The 21,237-nt window shown below is 36.3% G+C and overlaps 1 protein-coding gene across 1 annotated transcript in view; it reads right to left on the bottom strand.

Annotated features, from left to right (window-relative positions):
* Positions 1-21,237, bottom strand: part of LOC121422008 (cullin-associated NEDD8-dissociated protein 1-like) — a 39,350-nt gene that overhangs the window by 2,871 nt on the left and 15,242 nt on the right. Inside the window, exons 11-29 of the mRNA XM_041616814.1 lie at positions 20,215-20,318; positions 19,338-19,492; positions 18,693-18,807; positions 17,958-18,143; positions 17,091-17,202; positions 16,150-16,243; positions 15,528-15,645; positions 14,625-14,790; positions 14,142-14,241; positions 13,494-13,694; positions 12,560-12,720; positions 11,990-12,085; positions 10,919-10,986; positions 10,318-10,412; positions 9,212-9,315; positions 5,362-5,429; positions 4,126-4,240; positions 3,429-3,503; positions 380-568 (exon numbers count right to left, since the gene is read on the bottom strand). Of these exons, the coding sequence (XP_041472748.1) occupies positions 380-568; positions 3,429-3,503; positions 4,126-4,240; positions 5,362-5,429; positions 9,212-9,315; positions 10,318-10,412; positions 10,919-10,986; positions 11,990-12,085; positions 12,560-12,720; positions 13,494-13,694; positions 14,142-14,241; positions 14,625-14,790; positions 15,528-15,645; positions 16,150-16,243; positions 17,091-17,202; positions 17,958-18,143; positions 18,693-18,807; positions 19,338-19,492; positions 20,215-20,318 (2,322 nt within the window). The remainder of the gene's footprint in view (positions 1-379; positions 569-3,428; positions 3,504-4,125; positions 4,241-5,361; positions 5,430-9,211; positions 9,316-10,317; positions 10,413-10,918; positions 10,987-11,989; positions 12,086-12,559; positions 12,721-13,493; positions 13,695-14,141; positions 14,242-14,624; positions 14,791-15,527; positions 15,646-16,149; positions 16,244-17,090; positions 17,203-17,957; positions 18,144-18,692; positions 18,808-19,337; positions 19,493-20,214; positions 20,319-21,237) is intronic.

Genomic DNA, 21,237 nt, shown 5'->3' with positions numbered 1-21,237 from the left:
TTTTAGGCATCTTTTCAAGCTTGGAATTCACCTACTTATCAAAATAGTCTAAACAAAAGAAAAGACAAATAAAAAACCATAAAATTCTCTCTCCAATGGCACAATGATATTGAATTCAACTTGATAAAGTGATTGAAATACTAAGAGAAAGAAAATAAACCCTAATATCTATTCTTCAACCAGGACTTTGGGGTAATAATTCTGAACTATCAATTATAATTCCCAAGAGGACTGGGAGTTGTTAGCACTAACAATTATTTGTCATCTGGCAGCTCAAACAGTAAAAGACTGTCACCTACGATTCTCAGCCAATAAAAACCAAGTAAAATGTCAGATCAGACAAAATATGTTGATGAAACGCCTGCGGATTGTATCCTACCTTGACTTTTGTTTCATTGTAGAGATGTGGTAGGATTGTTTCTAGTAGATCTCTTATGAGTGTTGGTTTGTTGTGTGCTGCTGAATTGAAGGTAACCAGAGACACCCGTCTGACGTTAAGATCGGGATCCTGCATGGTTTGTAAGAACTCTGCGATGCATGCCTTCAGCAACGGGTCTATGGCTTGAGGCTGTCAAAGAAAAGGAAGTCACTAAGGCTGCATTCCATGATAACAACAACATTGTAAGCACAATATTTCAACTTCAATGAATAGAAAATATTGAATATATATCACTTCTGGGCCCCATCTTACAAAGAGTTACGATTGATCCAATCAATCGTAACTCTATGGAAATCCATCAGTGCCATATTTTTTTCAACAAGAAATTTGCAAAGTATCCTTTGTAAACAAAGGAGAACACACCAAGTTGTGAAGAAGTCAATGAATCTATGAATATACATCATATCTAGACAAAATTTTTGAACAAACATGCATAAATGTTGACTTTGCCGGCTCTCTATAGTTGCGATTAATCAGATCAATCGTGACTCTTTTTAAGACGGGCCCCAAATGTTGTAAAAAAGTTGATCCCTTGAACACTTCTTCAGTTATCATGACAAAAAGATATTTCATTAAATTAAATGACCTCTGTGACCTTTGACCTCATGACCCCAAAGTCTAATCACTACATCAAACCTCCATAATACATGAGCCATGTTTGAAGTCGAACCCTCAAATGGTTCTTTATTTATCGCAAAAACAATATATATGCAGTGACCTATGCAACCTTCGTCTTCTGACATCGTCCAACAAAGATTATTGTCATTGCTATAAGCATTAAAGTAGAAATATATTGAAAATCGTAAAACTGGAGAATCATATATCACAATAAAGGAGAAAATAAGGAGAACACGATGGTGTACATCATTTATCATAGAGACGGATGAAACTCAGTTAATTGATAGTTTAAAGTTCTCTCTCTGAATGCTTCAAACACGCAGAATTACGTCCGCGAAATTGGGATTTTTTTATGACGTCACTGTCTGTACGAGAGGCGTGATTGGCTCTCCCACGTGAAGCTCCACTTGCATGCAAAACCTGTTGCAAGGGTACATTTTCTCCACATTGTCACTGAATACTTCGATCCCGAAATGATCGAAAGAAAACCCAGAATTTTATCTAGATTTGGATTTTCAAATTGATGATTTTGAGATGAAGAGAATGATGATGAAGTGAAACAACACAGTGACGTAGTTGGAGGTAAATTGGGGGAATTACGCCGATGATGATGATGATGAAAATTCAACTTGCAACACAATCACAAGTAAAGTCATGTACATACCGATTCGCTACCAATTAATGCTGCTGGAAGTGCTAGCTACACCGCGCGGGCCAAATTGAATTCATGCTGAACATGAATAACCACATCCAGACAGTCTATCATAAGGAAAATGATGTAACTGTACTTACAAACATGTGAATAATCCGAACCTGAAGGCAAATCAACTCAACGAATAGTACCAGACGATATGGCATATACACTGACGATAAACTTCATGTGACTGGATAGATTGTCACTCGTTCTGTTAGTAACTTTTATCTCATTAATTTGACAAAATTACGAAACTCGGGGAATTATTATTCTATATAAAAATATAGTAACATCTCTTATCATTTTTTGAATTATGATAAAACCTGTTTGGAAGGAAAACGTTGGGGTAAATTAAAATTAGATGTAAAAGATCATCCCATCATGCGTAGCATTATGTGATCGTAAACAAACCATCACAACAACACATGCCGTATTGTTTGCTCGCCTTGGCTGAGACTGAGAGAATAGATCTATGCACGTGTTGCACAGCTCTCAATCAGCAAGAAAGGAATACGTGCATGTTTGCGATGGTTTGTTTGCAATGACATACAAGCTACGCATGTTGGGGGGGGGGATTTAAAAGTAATTTTAGTTTATCTCAACGTTTTCCTTCAAAAGAGGTTTTATCGTAATACAAAAAAATAATAAGAGATGTTACTATATTTTTATATATAAAAATAATTCCCCGAGTTTCGTAATTTTGTCAAATTAATGAGTTACAAATTACATCTAACAGAACGAGTGACAATCTATCCCAGCCACATGAAGTTTATGGTCGGTGCATATCGTCTGCTGCTATTCGTTGAGTTGATTTGCTTTCAGGTTAATTCGGATTATTCACTTGTTTGTAAGTACAGTTATATCATTATTTTCCTTCTTATGATAGACTCTCTCTGATGTGGTTATTCATTTTCATGGATTTAATTTGGCCCGCGCGGTGTACGTATAGCTACCACTTGTAGCAGCAGCTGCATGAGTTAGTAGCGAATCGGCATGTACATGACTTTACTTGTGATCGTCAGGCAAGTTGAATTTTCATCATAATCATCGGCATTGTTCCCCCATTATTTACCTCCAACTACCTCACTGTGTTGTTCACTTCATCATCATTCTCTTCATCTTTAAAATCATCAATTTGAAAATCCAAATCTAGATAAAATTCTGGGTTTTCTTTCATTTCGTGATAGAAGTATTCAGTGACAGTGTGGAGAAAACGTACCCACGCAACAGGTTTTGCATGCAAGTGGAGCTTCACGTGGGAGAGCCAATCACGCCTCTCGTACAGACAGTGACGTCATCAAATTCCAGTCAATTCAGAGACCGATGCGAGGCATATTTCGGAGGGGCATTTTAGCGTTTTTTAATCGGCGATTTTCACCTTTTTGTATTATTTTCGGTATTTTTGAATGACCCACTGATGATCCCCACATCATTACCTTTCCATTGATATATAATAAGACCACATTCATAATCAATATATTTCTCCTTTAAGCATACTTGGACCAAGCTTGAAAATGATTTTTTTAGTTATCATGATATCAAGTAAACAGACTATGATGGATCGACGACCAGAAAAAAAATGCCTCTGGTTACCACCTACAGAGGGCTGAGGCATATAAACGCTGCATTTACTTTAATTGATACTTTTATTGACATGACACACTGAGTATTGCTTACCTGATCTGAGATTGTGAACTTGACCGCTGTGATTACAGTATTCCTTGTGTAAGCTGAATCAGATTTCAAATTTTTCTGGTAAAAATAAACATGGATACAAACAGTGTGCATGTTATCGGCAGGTTCTATGGCTTCTGCTTCACCAACAATCCTTACCCTAACACTCATTCTAATCCAAACATCATTTTGAACAAACAGCAACCCTATCACAAGCCTCATCTATTAGGAAACCTTCCTGATGTGGAAATATAAATATGTTGAAAACAATTTCTACTGTAAACAAACATTTTTTTGTACCATCAATGCTATATTTGTCAATGTTTATATACAATATTTTGATATATATTACAAAATTATGAAATAAACTAATTTGAAATATTGTCAAACAATGTTTAAAAATCAGAAAACTTTTGGCATTTCATATTCAAATAATTCATAAAGTTACTTTAAAATATACAAATAGCTTTATGAAATACCCTTGAACAACATGGAACAGTAACTAAATGCAGCATCAATTATCAACTTTTGCATGTCAGGCCAAATAAAAACTGCTCAAATGATAGCTCTCACCCAACAATCTATAAGGATCGATATCACGATGTTACAATTCAGCCCGATAAGTGATCGAACTCTTCATCAGGCTAGTGAAACAATAATAGATAATTGATGGCAAAGCGATTTGGAATCTATTTCTTACCTTTAACATTGGTAGCAGCTGCTCGGGATTTATGAGGGTAAGCTTTCCCAAACACTCTGAAACTACATTTCTTGTTCCTTCCTCCGGGCATTCACAATGATGGAATAACATTGACCTGAAGGCACCAATGGGAGGTGTGACACAAACACAATGGCCCATATTCGGATAGCAGGTTTAACTTAAACTCGGGTTTAAAGTTGTGGTTTAAGTATGGATAGCCAATTGTTACATAAATCACTAATGGTAGAGGTATCATATTTTAGCTCATTAGGCTCTCAAATCATTCATAATTGTCAAGGAAGTATAAATAGATTATTGTCTTCACCATCAATGAATCAGGAAAGAGCAAAATTAACATAAAAACATACAAATTAAATAAAATTGATACTTTTGGCTTCCCATACTTAAACCACAACTTTAAACCTGAGTTTAAGTTAAACCCGACTTCAGAATATGGGCCATAAAAACTATAATTGATAGCAGATATCATCCTATCATATCAATATGTGGAAGATAAATACACCTTGTGTGCAATCAATCGTACATTTGCGACTGATGGATCAACTTCAAACATGGACAATCAATTCACTCTCTGTTCTAAGAATCAAACCATCACGCCATTACTTATCTATGATTAATTGCAAGAATTTAGGGGCATGTTTCATAAAGGAACTGCAACTGTTGTAACTTTACCATTATGCCAACTACCATGGTAACCTTGATTATAATTGGCTGCTGAGCCTCGTTACCATTGTAGTTGCCATTATGGCAAAGTTACAACAGTTGCAAGTCCTTTATGAAACAGGCCCCAGATTGAGTTTCAATCCTAAAATTCACTTGCAATTTATTTTTAGATGCTTCAGATAATTTTAATGATGATTAAACTTTGTTTCACACATCAGGGAAGACTTAAAAGACTTAGACTTTAAAGATGCAAATCGATAAAATATACAGATCGTACATTGGACAAAATTGCCCTGTGAGATGTGTACTGAGGTTTCATAACCAGTTGTAAGTTACACAAGTATACTCTTTGTCCCCCCCCCAAAAAAAAAAAACGCAATTAAATAAAAAATAGGCAAAACCATTACACAACAGAATCAATGACAATAAACTGTTATGTCGAAGCTATATAACGGTTTGGATAAAAAATAATAAAGTGAAAGAAGACAACCATAAACAAAAATAACAGAACTTTACCATGTCGCTTCTTATATGTTTTGTTGTGTAACTCACCAGATTGTTTCAACAAATGGTTTCAGACCATCAACACCGGCCTGTGAACTACTTTGACATGAGATGATCTGAAAGATAAAGATGAAAAAAAGAGAAGAAATTAAATCATATGAGATGGGACTACAACCATAAACTTCAATTACTTAAGCACATTTCGCACTCGCTTGAATATTGGCCAGAAAGGAATTTGATAGAGAATGAGGTATATGTATCATCATAGGATGCAAGCTCCACTATTAAGTTAATTGTAACCAGTAACACTTGATAGAGCCCAATCTTTTAAATGTACATGTATGAAGATGAACAATGAAAACACATACATGTACATGTATAATGGTATGTACAAGGAGATAAATGCCATGGTAAGAAACAAAGATGCACAAGATTAAATTACTGTCGTTCTCACAGCTCAACATCAACACCAACAACTCACACCCTTACAAACATATAAAAGACCTTAGTTTTTAGCTCATCTGGCCCAAAGATTATTCTTCTTTGTTCTGTTGATGTGCATACCTTTTTACTATTTTCATGTTTAGTGTTTTAAATCTTGTGTTTTCAAATGAACATGCTTTTTTAAGAATAAAACAACAGGCTAATTGTGGCAGTACATTATCAAAATCATCTACTAGCCCTCATCTGCACTGCTACCAAAAACGGATTTCAACGCTGAAAATTATTGAAAGAATTACTCATACATGTATTCTTCTATTAATTGCTGCATTTAAGCATTTTAAGCAGCTTTATCAGGTGGGGCTTTCACAATTGCTTGTTAGATCGTTTGCGATCATTTGGTCACGATATATTTTGCATACAAGAAGCCTTTCAGTACACCTCGTGTCTCTTCGTACATGAGACCAGAGATTCTTTTGACTTTCAATTGTGAAAGGAGCTTTATTGTTCACTTTAATTTTCACAGGTCAACATTTAGCCACTCTCGTTAATGCTGTTCATTTTATTTATTTCAGAAAGCCAATTATGCATATTATGCTTACATGTACCCAACCTCAAGGAAAGTTGAAATAGATCATATAATTAATGCATCGACAGAAAAAAGATCCATTGAAAATTGAATCTGCCTCTTTATACAGTGCCTTTATGTGACTAATGTGTTGTCATTTTATTTCAGCTTAAGATGGATTCCTATAGAAACATGAGGTCATGCACACTCCAACTTAGTGGAGTTGTAGCAAGAATGAAAGCCCAAATATGATCTCCACAAACAGCTCAAGATACCATCACCTGAACAACTGAAGAAATTGATTCATGTATACTAGTAAATAGAGTAGAAGAGGCAATTACAAGACTCCACAATTCAGTGGCAAAATTCGAATAAAGCTAAAGCAAAGTTTTATAAAGAACTGGAAAAACTGGAAGAAACACACTAAGATACAGCTCTGTGCAGTGTAGGTGGAAGTGAAGATTTCTTTTTTCAGGATAATTCAGTCATGGAGTCTCAGGATGTTGATGATGGACTCACCAATTGTTCTGTGTTGTAAAGAAGATACACTACCACGAATTGCAAGACAAACAAGAAAACGATTCAAATCATACTTTTACCAAGGAATCATAAAAAAATGGACACCCATATTTGCTGCCAAGTGTACTTTCCTTGTCACCCAATGCCGTGTCCATCCCAAGTATAATCTGGGAGCAATTTGACAGTCCATAAATTGGAAGGTAAACAAGAGCACAATTCAAATCATACTTTCACCAAGGAATCAACAAAAAAAATGGACACCCATATTTGCTGCCAAGTGTACTTTCCTGCTGATGCCATATCCCAGTGATCAGAACTCACTTTCTACTCAGGCCAGCTGCAGCAAAGACACTTCACAAGTCTCAAGGAGATACAATGAATAAGGTGGTGATTGACATTAACATTTCCCCATAGCGATTATGTTGCTTTGAGTAGAGTTACAAGCTTGGCAGGACTCCACGTTCTTGAACTCAATGAAAAAGAGTATCAAGGTATCTCAAGCTGTAGCACTTGAAACAAAATGTTTGGAATGTTATACACTAATGTATACAGTCAAAAAAGGCAGGGGCTGAGGCACCAGAGAGGACGGTTGCCGAGGCCTACTTCAACTCCGCTTCGTCAGGGTAGCAGTGCCAGTGACGGCGGAGAAACAAGACAATGCGAACGGTCAGTTTGTTCCTTCCCTTTCTAATTGTGAAATGGGGAGTGATGGACGAGCCGTGGGTGAAGATATGGGGGTCTGATGGCATGGCCCAAGATAGCTACACTTGAGCAAGCGCAGCTGGCCCATGCACCACATCAGCAAAACAGGGGGGACTTTGGTGCAAAAGGTCTTTTCTTGGCAGTGGAAAAAGGCCTGGTGGACCTGGCACGGCTAGTCGGGGCGTCTGCTTCGCCTTTAACTGAGGCAAGAGCTCACGAGGTAAGGCCTGTATTTATGAACACAGGTAGTCCCGCTGTCAAAGGAAGGGACACGGTATGAAGCTTTGTAACCAGGGACAAGCCTTGCCCGGCCCCTCAACCAGTAAATAGGTCTAGATAGTTAATATAATATTTATCATAAATATCCCACCAGACATGGCGATCACTTTCATCTGCAAATGCTAAGAACTATTTTTGCTCAAAGTACTTTCATTTTCACAGCCCCCAAATTTTGGAACTCTCTCCACAAAGATATTCAACAGGCCCCTTCCATCAACTCCTTCAAGAGAAAATTAGAAGTATTTTTGTTACTATCGTACAAACGAAGTTGATTTGTTTGTAGATCCTGAATATCTCATAAGACAAGTTTTGTATCTCACACTAGATTTTCCTTATCAACCCCAAATCTGTGCTTTCATGACCACTTATGTAGCACTCTCGTTGATCCATGTTAGTGTGGGAGGAGGGGTCTCCGTTTGGGCAGAGTAATGGACTGGGTAGAAAGCATCAAACGCCGTGAGCCAAATCCATCAGTTATCGTGATGCACGTACGGACAAATGACATTAAGTCCCTTTCGAGGAGAGAGCTCACCTGTGAAGCTTATACACTTTTCGACTCCAATATGGGCAGTTTTCAGCTAGTATGGTCAGACATTTTCGAGCGGGTATGATATGACTGTGCTCCCCCAGATGAGCAGGGCAAGTTGGACTAGAAACGGAGGGCTACGAACAGGTATGGTTGGTCCTTGGCTTCCAGATATGATGGTAAGGTCATAACACATTCAATAACTCATAAAGGTGTTTCACTATTCAGGAATGATGGTCTACACCTGGTCGATGAAGGAGTTCATAGATTTATTGGAAAACTAAAAGCTGGCTTGTCATATATTAGATGAGTATTGTTTTTTATAATGCATTTCCCCGCAGTTTCTCCGGCGAGACTGGCTCCTGTCCATCCAATGAATGGTGTTTCATTGGGAGCACTGGATGTGTTTTTGGACGTTCAGGAGTCGGTTTCGTTGGAGTGATTGCGGTGATATTATTAACTTTGTTGAAATTTACTGCTGGTGCGTTTAAATTGAGTATATGATATGAGTAAACAATTTTATGAGTTTATTTTAGAGGTGCATGGGGTTGGATGTGGGGGTGGTTTATAAAATCAAGACAATGTGATATAACCCCCCCCCCTTCACCATACTCGATGATTTGGCGATAATAATAGTAGCTCCAAATTGGTGCTGGAATAAGGAATAATTTGCTCACACAATTGATAGGCTGTCATCAATACCAACAGTAAAAAAAAACATGGCAGATATGTGTGTTCATTAAGGGGGATTATTAATCTTTGGTTTATTTGATTAGGGCATGGATTCTCTGAGCCATCTTTCTATACAATGCCCCTATTGCAAATGCCAAGTTTTTTGGAGTATGATAAGAAGAATATTTTACCTCCTTAAGAGAGTGTAGTAGGAGGTACTGTCTTTTCTGCTGCGTCTCTATTTCATGTAGAACAAATGGAAGGTACTTGGGAAGGTTGCCTACACTAACATTACCTGGAAGGAAATTAATTATTAGAAAGAAAAGAAGAAAATAGAAGAACAAAAAACAGATTTAATATACATGTTTGCGAATTCAGCTTTGTAATATTTTTCTACACTTTTTGACTAATTCTTTGTACAAGTAATTATATTGTCACATGATTTCATGAAATAAAATTCCACGGGAGAGGAAAGAAAGAGGGTTAAATATAACTTGTCCTGGGAAAAAGAGGACCTTTTTTCCAACTTTGGCTTGTGCTCTTTTTGCTCAGCATCACATATTTTACTCTGGTGGTTGTTGCAATATATTTCATGCCTGTCATTACTGATTAAAAACATATAGAAACAGAAATTTATTATTTATTCTCAATCTGATATTGTTTACCGTAACATTTCACTCTGTTGCCAACTATTTTCCCCTCTTCTTTGCCCCAAATAGGGAGCTTTCCAATAGTCAACAAAGGAGTATTTTATCAACATTTGTTGTCAAGCTGTCAGATCAGGGCCCACCTTACAAAGAGTTGTGATTGATCCAATCAATTGCAACTATGGAAAGCCAGCAAAGTAAACATATAAAATGCATGTTTGCTCAAAAACAATTCTAGATATGAATGTATATCCATAAATTCATTGATTTCTTGACCACATGGTGTGTTCGCCTTTGTTGACAATGGACATTTTGCAAATTTCCTGTATAAACATTATGATTTCCATAGAGTTACGACTGACTGGATCAATCGTAACTCTTTGTAAGACGGGCCCCTGGTAACTTTCCTTGGTTCTGAGTGGAGGAGAAGCATGGGGGTCTGACTGTTACTATGTCAACTGTTGGAAAATACAAACTGACCTTTCATGAAACACTCCCTAGGTTATTTTGTATCTTGTTGTCTTTTCCCCCTTTCATGTGATTTTTTCCTAATATCACATTCAAGATGATGAAATATTGAATAACCATGATAATATCAGCAATCTTACCGAAGGTGGCATAATGAATGAATTACTATGATAATATCTTACCAAGGGCATACGAAGCAGCCGATTTGACCTCTTCACAAGGCGATGAGAAAGATTCTACAATGACCTTCTGAAGCTCAGCTTGACCACTCAAATCTCTGCATAAACAGAAGGAATGTTTGTAACAGTCATACAGAGGCTCAGGGGCTACTGCTAGACAACTTTAGCTCCTAAGATCAATAAGTCTTGAGATTTGAAATCAATGAAGGGTTTGCTTCTTACAATGGAAATCATAAATCAATCTACTACATTTAATTGTTCCATCATTTGCAATATGCTACATAATGACTTTAAGCAAATTTTTAAGGGACCTTTAGTGCATTGTATGTATTATGATTTATAAAAGTAGCCCTGTTAATACACACTGCAGGTTCATCAAGACAGAGGATATTTGTAAATTGATTGATAATATAAGACTATTTTTCTCCAATGTCTATTTCTGACTATTCATTAATTGACATGAAATCGATGCACAAGACACCAAAAGAAGACTGCTGTACATTGTTTTTTATGAAATATCCTTATCGTGCACTCTTTTCGTGAGAGCTATTATCATCTTAATTCTCATCTTCCTAGAACTGTTTCTCTTTGAGCAGAAACTTACACATGTTTTCCAATCTCTCCAAGGGCCAGTAAAGCAAACAATCTGATAGAATCGGTTGATTCAGAATTCTGAAATAAAAATTAAATAAAAAGGTTATGAAATTCAAAGGTATTATAATCCAATTCACGTAAGAAGTAAAACTAAGAGGATATTATCACTTACACTCTTATATTTAAAGTGCACAAAATGAGGGAAAATAAGTGGATATTACCAAAGTATGTGCATTTTTTACATACAATCGGGTCATTATTTAATGCGCATGCATACTTGCTTCAAAAACTTAGGTAGGGGGTAATACCCCATGGAGATTTAACTATTTTTATGAATAGGGGCTATACCAGAGCTGGTAGGTGTTTCATAAAGCTGTTCGTAAGATACGAACGACTTTACGCACGACTGGTGATCCCTTCTTGTGCTATGTGATATCACTGTGTAATTGAGTTATGACCTAAGAACATGTTCCAGTCGTGCGTAAAGTCGTTCGTATCTTTACGAACAGCTTTATGAAACACCCACCTGCCAACCAGAAAAAGAATATTTCAGTATTTTTAAAGCTGAAAATCAGTATTTCGGTAAGGAAATCAGTATTTTCAAAGAATACCAAAGGACCACATGTAAAGCTGAAACTTAAGAAATCAGTATTTTACATGAAACTAACAGTATTCTTCTCATTTTTCAGTACTAAATACTGAAAATCAGTACTACTTGGCAGCTCTGCTATACTGTCTGAACTATCCATAAATACTTTAGTTGGTACACACGATTTGTTTTTAAATGTACTCATTGTGAAAGAGAGGTATGAGTTGTTTGATTCTTCATGCAGAGCAAGTAATTAACCCCCCCCCCCATGCAACAAAGTGTGAATAATTATATGTTTTTCAAAAAAGCAATCACAGAAATACAGTTGCTTCATTAAATGTATATAATAACTTAAATATAGCATCAATGGATAGAAATGCACACATATCAAACAAAATAAATAATAAATGCAAAACAAAAAAAGTCTAAAAAGCAATCATATACACTAACAAAAAGTACATTAGAAATATATTTGTAGATATTCAGCCTCACCTTTATATCATTTACAAACTGAACAACAACCGCTGATCCTTGGTTTGCACAGGAAATCGTTAAAACGGCAACACACTTTGCAATTGAATGGAAAGCCTGCAAAGCAATCAAGATTTCAAAAAGGTTAAATTCATCATGTCACAAGAAAAAAAAATCAAAGAAACATGTGGATGATAGCATTCAGGTTTCATTACTGTAGAGTGAATTGGGGACTTCAGATAAAGTAAGCATAAGGCTCTATATAAGAACGAAATCCTGATGGTGTGGTGGTTCCGACAATCATCTTTCGATCAGAGGGTCATGGATTTGAACGCTAGCCATGGCATGTTTTCCTTCAGCAAGAAATTTACCCAAATACACTCAACCCAGGTAATGTGCATGGGTACCCGATAGGATTAATTCCTTGAATGCACTGGTAACGACAGCTCAAGCTAAAACAAATGTAATAATAGCAGCACTTCTTGAAATATATCATATCTATATAGATGGCACATGATAATGCCTATTACTGAGCAGAGCTTGGGCAGCTTCATGAACTAACATAATTCACAGTCGCATCCACACATTTACCTGTTTGTGAACTGCGTAGGGTGTGCTAGATGGTTGGGTAGCCTCCGTGGGGCTGTAGACAGGAGCAGTCAGTAGTCCTAGGAGATCTTGGAATCCCATCTTAGCGGTCTTGGTCAAGACTAGAGCCTTAAAGAAATCTAACATGGCATTGAGGGCACCACCTATAATGAGATATAAAATAAAACAAAGAAGGGAGGTGAGCTCAGAAGAATTCATGCATCCATGATGGTAAACTACAAGAATGAATGGGTAGTACATTGTGAAGCAACCAGAGGGGTTTTTCCACAAAGAATTAAGTATGACTTAAAGTCATTCTTAAGTGCCTACACATCATTGATTGACACAAAGTTGTCTTCTGAAAATGATTTTACCACACAACTGGGATTTTAAGTATGCGTTAAGGTCAAACTTGAACCTTTGTAAAAACACCCCCAGAGAAACAATAAACAAGAATAGACAAAATATTTAACCGAGGTAAAATACAAAGGAATATACTAATAAATAACAATGAAATTATGTAATTTTGACAAATATACAATAGTGAAATGATACAATTACATTTATAAAAAAAAACACATTAAGGCAACTTGTCAAAAGTCTGTGAAGCCACTCACAGCAGGAACCTTGCTATAAGTAATCTTTTCATTGTAGTCTCCATTTGATTTTTCCTATAGTGACTGTGATAATTTGAACTGAAAAGCTATTTGCAGGATCCCTGCTGGAAAGACAGCTCTGACTTTTGAGAAGATGCCTGGGGTCCGTTTCATGAAAGGACTTGTCGGACGTTTGATTCGACAGTTATCTTAGTAACTGTGCTTCTCAGCCAATCAAAATCAAGGAAAGTTGTCAGATCTGTTAATTGTCGGATATAAATGTTGATAAAATGCTCCCTTGATATGAAAATCTACTGTGATTGTGATGGAAAAGGGGTTACCTTGAAGAAGCGGAGACCTGACCAGAACAAGGATCTCAACGAGGATGTGGTCGTAGATCTTTGACATACTAGACGGGTGGATCTCGCACAGAGAGGTCAAGAGGTTAAGGGTCAACTGTGAGATGTGAAGGTCACTCTCATTGATGAGCGGAGGGAGCTCTGTCATGATCCCATCCATCATTGTACTGGTCAGAGAGGGACCTGAAAAATAACCAGCACAAAGAAAAACTCAGGTCAAAGATCATGCCTTTTCATTTTCAAGCCACTTGAATATTTTGTGGTGTAGAGGGTCATGTGTCCGAATTCCACTGTAGCCTAGCATCCATTGGCAAGGCATCACTCCTCATTTTGCTACTCTCCACCCAGGTAGGATGCTACCACTTAGCCACCTTGCCAGGTGAAGAAATATTGACCTTGTAGTATTACTATGTTGGCATGACAGGGACTTATGATCATTACTAGAACAAAACTCACCGCAACCATACAGTACCAATCATCGATTGAATTGGTAAATATTTCTATGACTGAAATTGATAGTTGAGTAAAAGTTCATCAGAAATTTCAATTGAGGTATTTCGTCACATCAGATTTATCATCTTTCTCAAAATGAATGAATGTGCATTGTTGGGGAGGGACCATTCGACTTACCATAATTTCTGATGAGTATGTTGAGAGACGAGAGGGTTGCCAATTTGAGAGCTCTGTGATTTTTACGCAGGAAGGATGCCAAGATTGGTACACCTTGCCCCTGTCAACAAATGAAACATATATTGTTATAAAATAATAAATCATGTATCAAGTAATCAGAAACGAGTGTGACATCATGAAAGACACTCATGATCAATGAGTAATGTATGTATATACATCTACATGATAATATTGAAAATCTATTTGTCAACATAAATATGAAAGAATATCATTGTATCCAATTCGTCAAGTACTTGCAATGCCTAATATGAAAAAAAATCATACTTACACTGAAGAAGATAAAAACATTGAAAATATTTCTTTTCAAAATACTAAAAGAAGGCAGTCTTTATTTCAGATTTTCAAACCATGAAAAAATCTTTCCAGAGGGAGGAGCTTGATAATTTAAGATAAGCAAGTAACAAGAAAATGTATTAAGCTTACCAATATGGGAGAAAGATCAACTTCAAGGGGTGAGCTGGCTATAAGAGTAAGCGCTTTGACCGTGGTCAACCTGGTGATTTCATTCCGTAGACGGTCTAAGAATATCGGCAAGCAAGTTGACAACTCAGACTTCAGATGATCACCAAGATTACAGATGATCTGCCCCCTGATTAGAAAAATACATGTAAATAAGGGAGGAGAACAAAAGGTTACCGTTAAGTGCTGGTGTATACAGTCACATATTTAGTTCTTATGATAAATTTTCACCTTCCTTACTTTCCTATTACATTCCATTATCCATTACATCATAATGCAGTATGCCTTATGCAGGAAATGTATATCAAATTATTACTATAATCACTTTGTGATTAGTGGAAAACATATTTCAAGTTCAACACATCGGAGAATATGTTCAAGTTATATCAAATGAAACATACATGTATTAGATGGTATTCTGATAGCCTCAAACTTTAGTTAAACCTGTGATAACTTAGACCACACTTTTATGGAGTGCCAATTATCAACTCATTCACCAACTAAGAATAATTCTTATCCTGCTGCAAAAAGTGATCACAGAATTACTTGAGTCCTGAAATTGGAAGAATATGAACATACAAAATATAATGAGTTTTGATTATAATCGCCACGAATATAGAAGAAATATGATGAAGCCCAGCATTCCATAGAAGTTGAAATTTCTAGTTTAGACTGGGATTAAATCTAGGTTTGATTATCAGAATACAATCCATTGGCACCAAAAACGACAGCCTATATTCAATGAGCATACATCCTTAATGCATAGTAAAGCCTATCATTAATAAATGATGCCTTTGTCCTAATTCTTCCCAGACAACAAGAAAACACAAATACAAGATCATGAAATGGAGATGTCAATGCACTTACATGCATGAGATTGCCCTTTCCTTGACCTCTTGGTCAATGTCTGCTGCCTTAAGACGAGTCAGTGTGCAGCCGTACAGGTCAAGGACAAACGGTGTGAAGTCAAAACCATTGTCTTTCTCTGAAATGAAATACAACAAAATATAAAGAAATTTTCTTTTACTAGTAATAAAACAAACATTGTTTTTAAGCAAAAGAAATCCAATTATATCTCATGACCTGGAAATTGATTGAGATATATTAGCTGGGTTCTGTACAATCAAAATCTGGTTTAAAAGAAGATCCCCAAAATGTATATGTACAGGAAATAGTAAATGCGTGGGCAAATTGTATCGAAACTTATTTCTATGGTAACTTTGCCATTTGTGATAACAAACATGGAAACAATTATTCAAATTGGCTTTTGAGCCCTGATGATTTGGTAGTATCATTATGTTCTTAATGTGATGTGGTCATTGCAAATCATAAACGGTCACGTAATCAATCAATTATAACATCAATCAATCAATCTTACAACCAATTGACCATTCTATCACACACTAATTCAATCCATCAGTCAGACATTCTATTCAACAATCGCTTGATCACTATACATGTATGAATAAATTAAGTGATCCATACATACCCAGTGGTCTAATAACCTTCACTAGCGTCTGAGTAACCAAGAGAGCCTCTGATGTGATTTTATAGAACGGATCACCAGCTGCTGCTACAACAGGCTACAAAGAAAACAAATTCAGACGATATTTCATAACTTTGATGGAAAAGGGTTATTTCAATTGATAAAACTTTATTGATTGGGGATAAGAGGACTTTCATGGGTCCTGTTGCATATAAGTTACCATTATGATAACACTGCCATTCAACGGTAACTACCGTGGTAACGAGGCTCAACAGCCAATCAGAATCAAGGATTCCATGAAAGATACAATTGGAAGGCACATTTACCATATGATAGTAACTTTTATGCAATGGGGCCTGGAGTTATTCAATTCACTGTATGAATGAAACTTATAAATTGAGTTTTCAAACCTCATCATATAGATTTCATCTCAATTTCACAAGACTTGCAAAGGGTAAAACAACCCTGTATCCTTTTTAAAAGTCATGATATAAATTATTTATTTGAAGTGAAATGAATAACAACAAAACTGAATCAATATCAAATAAGGGTTTGATGAGAGGTCAGAGGGGAAAGGTGAATGAATTGTTTCCTATCAAAGTTTTTTTATTCTCGAGAACACTCCCATAATTTTTTTTTCTGACTTCCTGGAACATTTATTATTCAGGGGACAACTTTCCTTGACTTAGCATGGATTTCTTAAAATCGAATTGGATTTTAAGGTCAACGTAATTAGAATAACGACTGAAATATATCATACAAAATTCAGCAAATATTTTCAACACCAAAGAATGCACCCTCCCTTGAATACACAGAATTTTGCATCAAATCAGGTAAATAGAAGTCAAGTTTACTAGCATGAGTAAAATGTTAATTTGAAGGAGTGCTTTTAAGATGCCCTGTTACAATCAAATAAATCAAAATTTGAATAGAGGTTAACTTACTGGAACGATGACTGATATGTGATCATGGAAAGCTTCTGGACTGTGGTTGAGCAGAAGACAGTTGAGGAAAGCCAAGGCATCAATCTTCATGTTGGAACTACTGTTCTTGTCACTGGTGGAAAAAGAAAATTGGCTTTCATAGACTAAATGTCATTCTGTCTTGAGTTTACATGGGGGGAGAAGATTACAATTTGCAGACACTGGACTCAGTTAAGAACAACTCAAAGTCCATATATAGATACATCTCCGGGGTTAAGGAAATTAAACTCTCATATTACAGACTTTCTTTTGCCTGATTTAGGCAATGTGGGATCAAAGTTAGTAATATGAGGCAAGGACAATAAAAAAAATAATGGCTATTTGCTTTAAAATTTCATCTACATGAACACTAGATTAAACCTGTATAATGCATAAGTTTGAAAACACACATCAACTAACAGCCTTCGAATGTCATCAAAATCATAGACACAGAGACGTAGATGTATGTAGAATAGTAGCAAGAGGATATACAGATAGACAAGGGCAGACTTCGTAAAGGCAAAATTTTGTCTTGTCTAATATTTCTGAAGCTGGGGTCATAAAGGAAAATTATAACAAAATAACTGCAAATATAGAATTATATAAAAAACATCAGATATCAAACCTTATTGCAACAGCTTACACTATGTACCAATTAAACAGTTCTAAGAGAGGAATTTCAGTCATTAACTTTTTAGCACTACTTTAACTCCAGTTTTTTCAACACCTACTTGGATTGATTACTAGTAATGTTTCTGGTAACTGGCACAACAGACTGGTGTTTGGCTCAAATAACACAATCAAAAACACTGAAATAAATGACATTTCCTTCAAGCAGCGTCTACTCACACCAGAGAGAACTCAATCCCTGGTACAAGTGATGGGATATGAGCTGTGAGGGCGCCAGGCGAGACGTTGATGAGCTCTGTCAAGAGATTGAGGCAGCCTTGTCTTGTCTTGATACTCTTTTCCTTCATCTGTTTGTAAAGGGCTTTCACTATGTTTGGCACCTGCTGTCTCAAGATGGCTATCGGTCTGTACAAACCAATACAAATCTGAGAGATGAACAAATCTCACGAAATTCAAGTGGTCTACCATTTCTTTTAATTGATTTTAACTCTCAAGGAATCAAAGATTGAAAAAATACATGACAATGATTCACGAACACTAACAATTAAAATCAATTTTAAGTGAGATGTATTTAAATCTGTGATATTGAAGTGGTCTACATTGTCTTTGAATTTATTTCAGCTCTTAACAAATCAAAGAGATGATTGATGATACAAATTTTGAATAGAGAACATAAAAAGAACACAAATAACCTTTAAGATGTGTACTTGACAGAGCACGACACACCAACTAAATGGAGGAGAGGCATACAATAGTAAAAATTCTAAATTCTGGCTCATACTTATGAATGTTTTAGAATATAATGCAGCATTTGTCTGCGTTCTGTCCATAACGCAATTGAACGCAAGATGAAAATACAAACGTGTCAGCCAGGCTTTAGGGAAACCCCATGAGAGTGTTTTTAACAAAGATAAACACAATGCTAAACTAAAAATTAAAAAAAGGTGGTCTTACCCTTCTTCTTCCTCCATAGCATCAGGATCAAAGCAGCCTGTGTTGATTGGTTTAGTCTGACGAAGCAGGGTGATGTATGCATGGAAGATATCAGCCTTTACATTCTCCTCACGCTCTATCATGTTCAAACAATGGATAAACACTTATTTTGGTGAACACAAATACGATTACTACAATACTGCTATTTCAAAACACATCGTTACTTTGGGGCTAAAAAAAATCATTCAAAAGTTTGGTCAAGCTATGACACAGGAACTGTGATGAGGTTTGCTTTTTAAAAAAATACGACTAAAAAAAACAGAACCTTGATAAGAATCAAGTCACCACATCTTATGTTAAGGTTTGCCTAGTGAAGATGCTTATACAACCACTTTCCATTAACCCTCATGAGTTGGAATAGGGTCATGTGGAAAATAGCATGAGACCTTGATACCTTGTCAAAAATCAGAGCCATGTCTTTCCGGCAGGAAATTGCCAACAGTCTCTCATTACCAATTCTCAAATATTAACATCAACACAACAATGGGGAATGTGGAAAATGAGCCATGAAAAAATACAAATCTTCTACTAAACAGGGTTCCAGCTGAAATATGCAGCAAAGACATTACACAAGGTACCTAAGAGGCTTTTAACGACACAACATACCTTTGAATCTTGCGACAAGTGCAGGTGACACTGTGCTGTAGAACTCTGTCAACATCTCGTGTCGAGATCCAATCACAGCATCCAAACACTTCGCCGATGCCCTCCTTACTTTCCAGCTCATGTCATCGTCATCACTGTACTCATCATCACTCTCACTGTGGAGTAGCAGCAAAAACATCAACAAAAATATTGTAATCACATATAATACATCAAAGGCCAAATTTTCTTCTGGTCACAAGTTTGAAATGTGATGAACGCTGTCTCAGTTGCAAATGTGGATTATAATGCTCCAACGGCATGTACAAAATGAAGTCTGCTATAGCGTTATTGAAATCACAAAAAATGATTACTAATAAAAATCAGCTAGAATGCACATGCACACAGGAATTAATGTATAGAACTACATACACATGGTTGGCCACAAAATGCTAGCCAAAATGATCAAAATATAAATACAGCAATCATTTGCAGTAGACAATTTTTTTTTTCTCTGATCTTCTTTATATATATCATTAAAAGAATTGAAAGCGCATGTTTCCCAAATTTATGCAATCCACTCAGTCAATGAAAACCTCTATTGTATTAAATATCATAGATCTAAAAAAAAAATCAATATTCCATCTCATAAAATAGAAAACATCACAGGCTTGCTCATTAGAAGAATGTGTGGTTAATATCACTCTTACATCAAGCTGATTATAAGCCAACCCCAAAATGTTAGAGTTTTGTTATCTGATTATGATGAACTCTTCAATTCATCTGAAGAGTCCTTGATATTTTTATATTCTTTCAACTTGCTTTTGGGGGACTTGGTCTATAGCTTTATCATTTATGATCATAATAACAACAGAGATATGATGATTATGTTGTTTCTTACCCATCTTCTTCTCCTTCGGTATCCATAGCATCTTCCTCCTCATCATCATCTTCATAATTGTAGTTGGGATCATAACAGATGTACTGGAGACAAAGGTCTACAATCTACACAGAGTGCAACAACGAAAATATATATCTAGAGTATGTAGTATATAAGGTCCAAATGTTCAGGCCCTGTCACACTGCACCTTGCACGTCTTGCGTGTGACTATTTTAACTACCCACAGGTTGCCTGCATTGACAGTATCTCTTCGGTATCTCACACGCAGTTGCCCCCAGAAGTGCATGCAAGTCCGATATGCATGCACAAAAGTTTTGAACATGCTCAAAACATTTTTGCAGGTGAATTACGGGCAATCACCTGCAACTCATCTGCATCCGTGACAGCGGCTGTGCATACGTCTAGACAGTCTCGTGTTCACTTGTCATAACTAATCATTACAAATACAGTCCCCACTGCATACGCAATGAATTCGTTATCAAACAAAAGAGCCTCTACCATTCAGAGTTTGGCTACGAATCAACCAGACTTAGCTCACAAATTTATCTGTCAAACTTCAATAAGGGATATTAACAAGTGGAATGCCTCTGGCCGTCTCACCTGCATCACACGGTTCAATATAGCAGCAGTGCTGACTTTGAATACTACTCTAACTCGCACAAGATGTTCAGTGATACATGGTTACTCTTATGTCCACTTTTTATGAACTAGACCAATAAACTTACAGAGATATGATGGTTATTCAACAAAAAAAACCAACATGGCCAAAGTTCATTGACCTTAAATGACCTTTGACCTTGATTATGTGACCTGAAACTCGAACAGGATGTTCAGTGATACTTGATTACTCTTATGTACGAGTTTCATGAATCAGATCCATAAACTTTCAAAGTTATGATGGTAATTCAACAGATACACCCAATTCGGCCAAAGTTCATTGACCTTTGACCTTGGTCACGTGACCTGAAACGCGCACAGGATGTTAAGTGATACTTGATTACTCTAATGTCCAAGTTTAATGAA

The sequence above is a fragment of the Lytechinus variegatus genome, chromosome 1, assembly GCF_018143015.1.
Source record: "Lytechinus variegatus isolate NC3 chromosome 1, Lvar_3.0, whole genome shotgun sequence".
Taxonomy (NCBI): domain Eukaryota; kingdom Metazoa; phylum Echinodermata; class Echinoidea; order Temnopleuroida; family Toxopneustidae; genus Lytechinus; species Lytechinus variegatus.
This window is presented reverse-complemented; position numbering and strand designations above follow the sequence as displayed.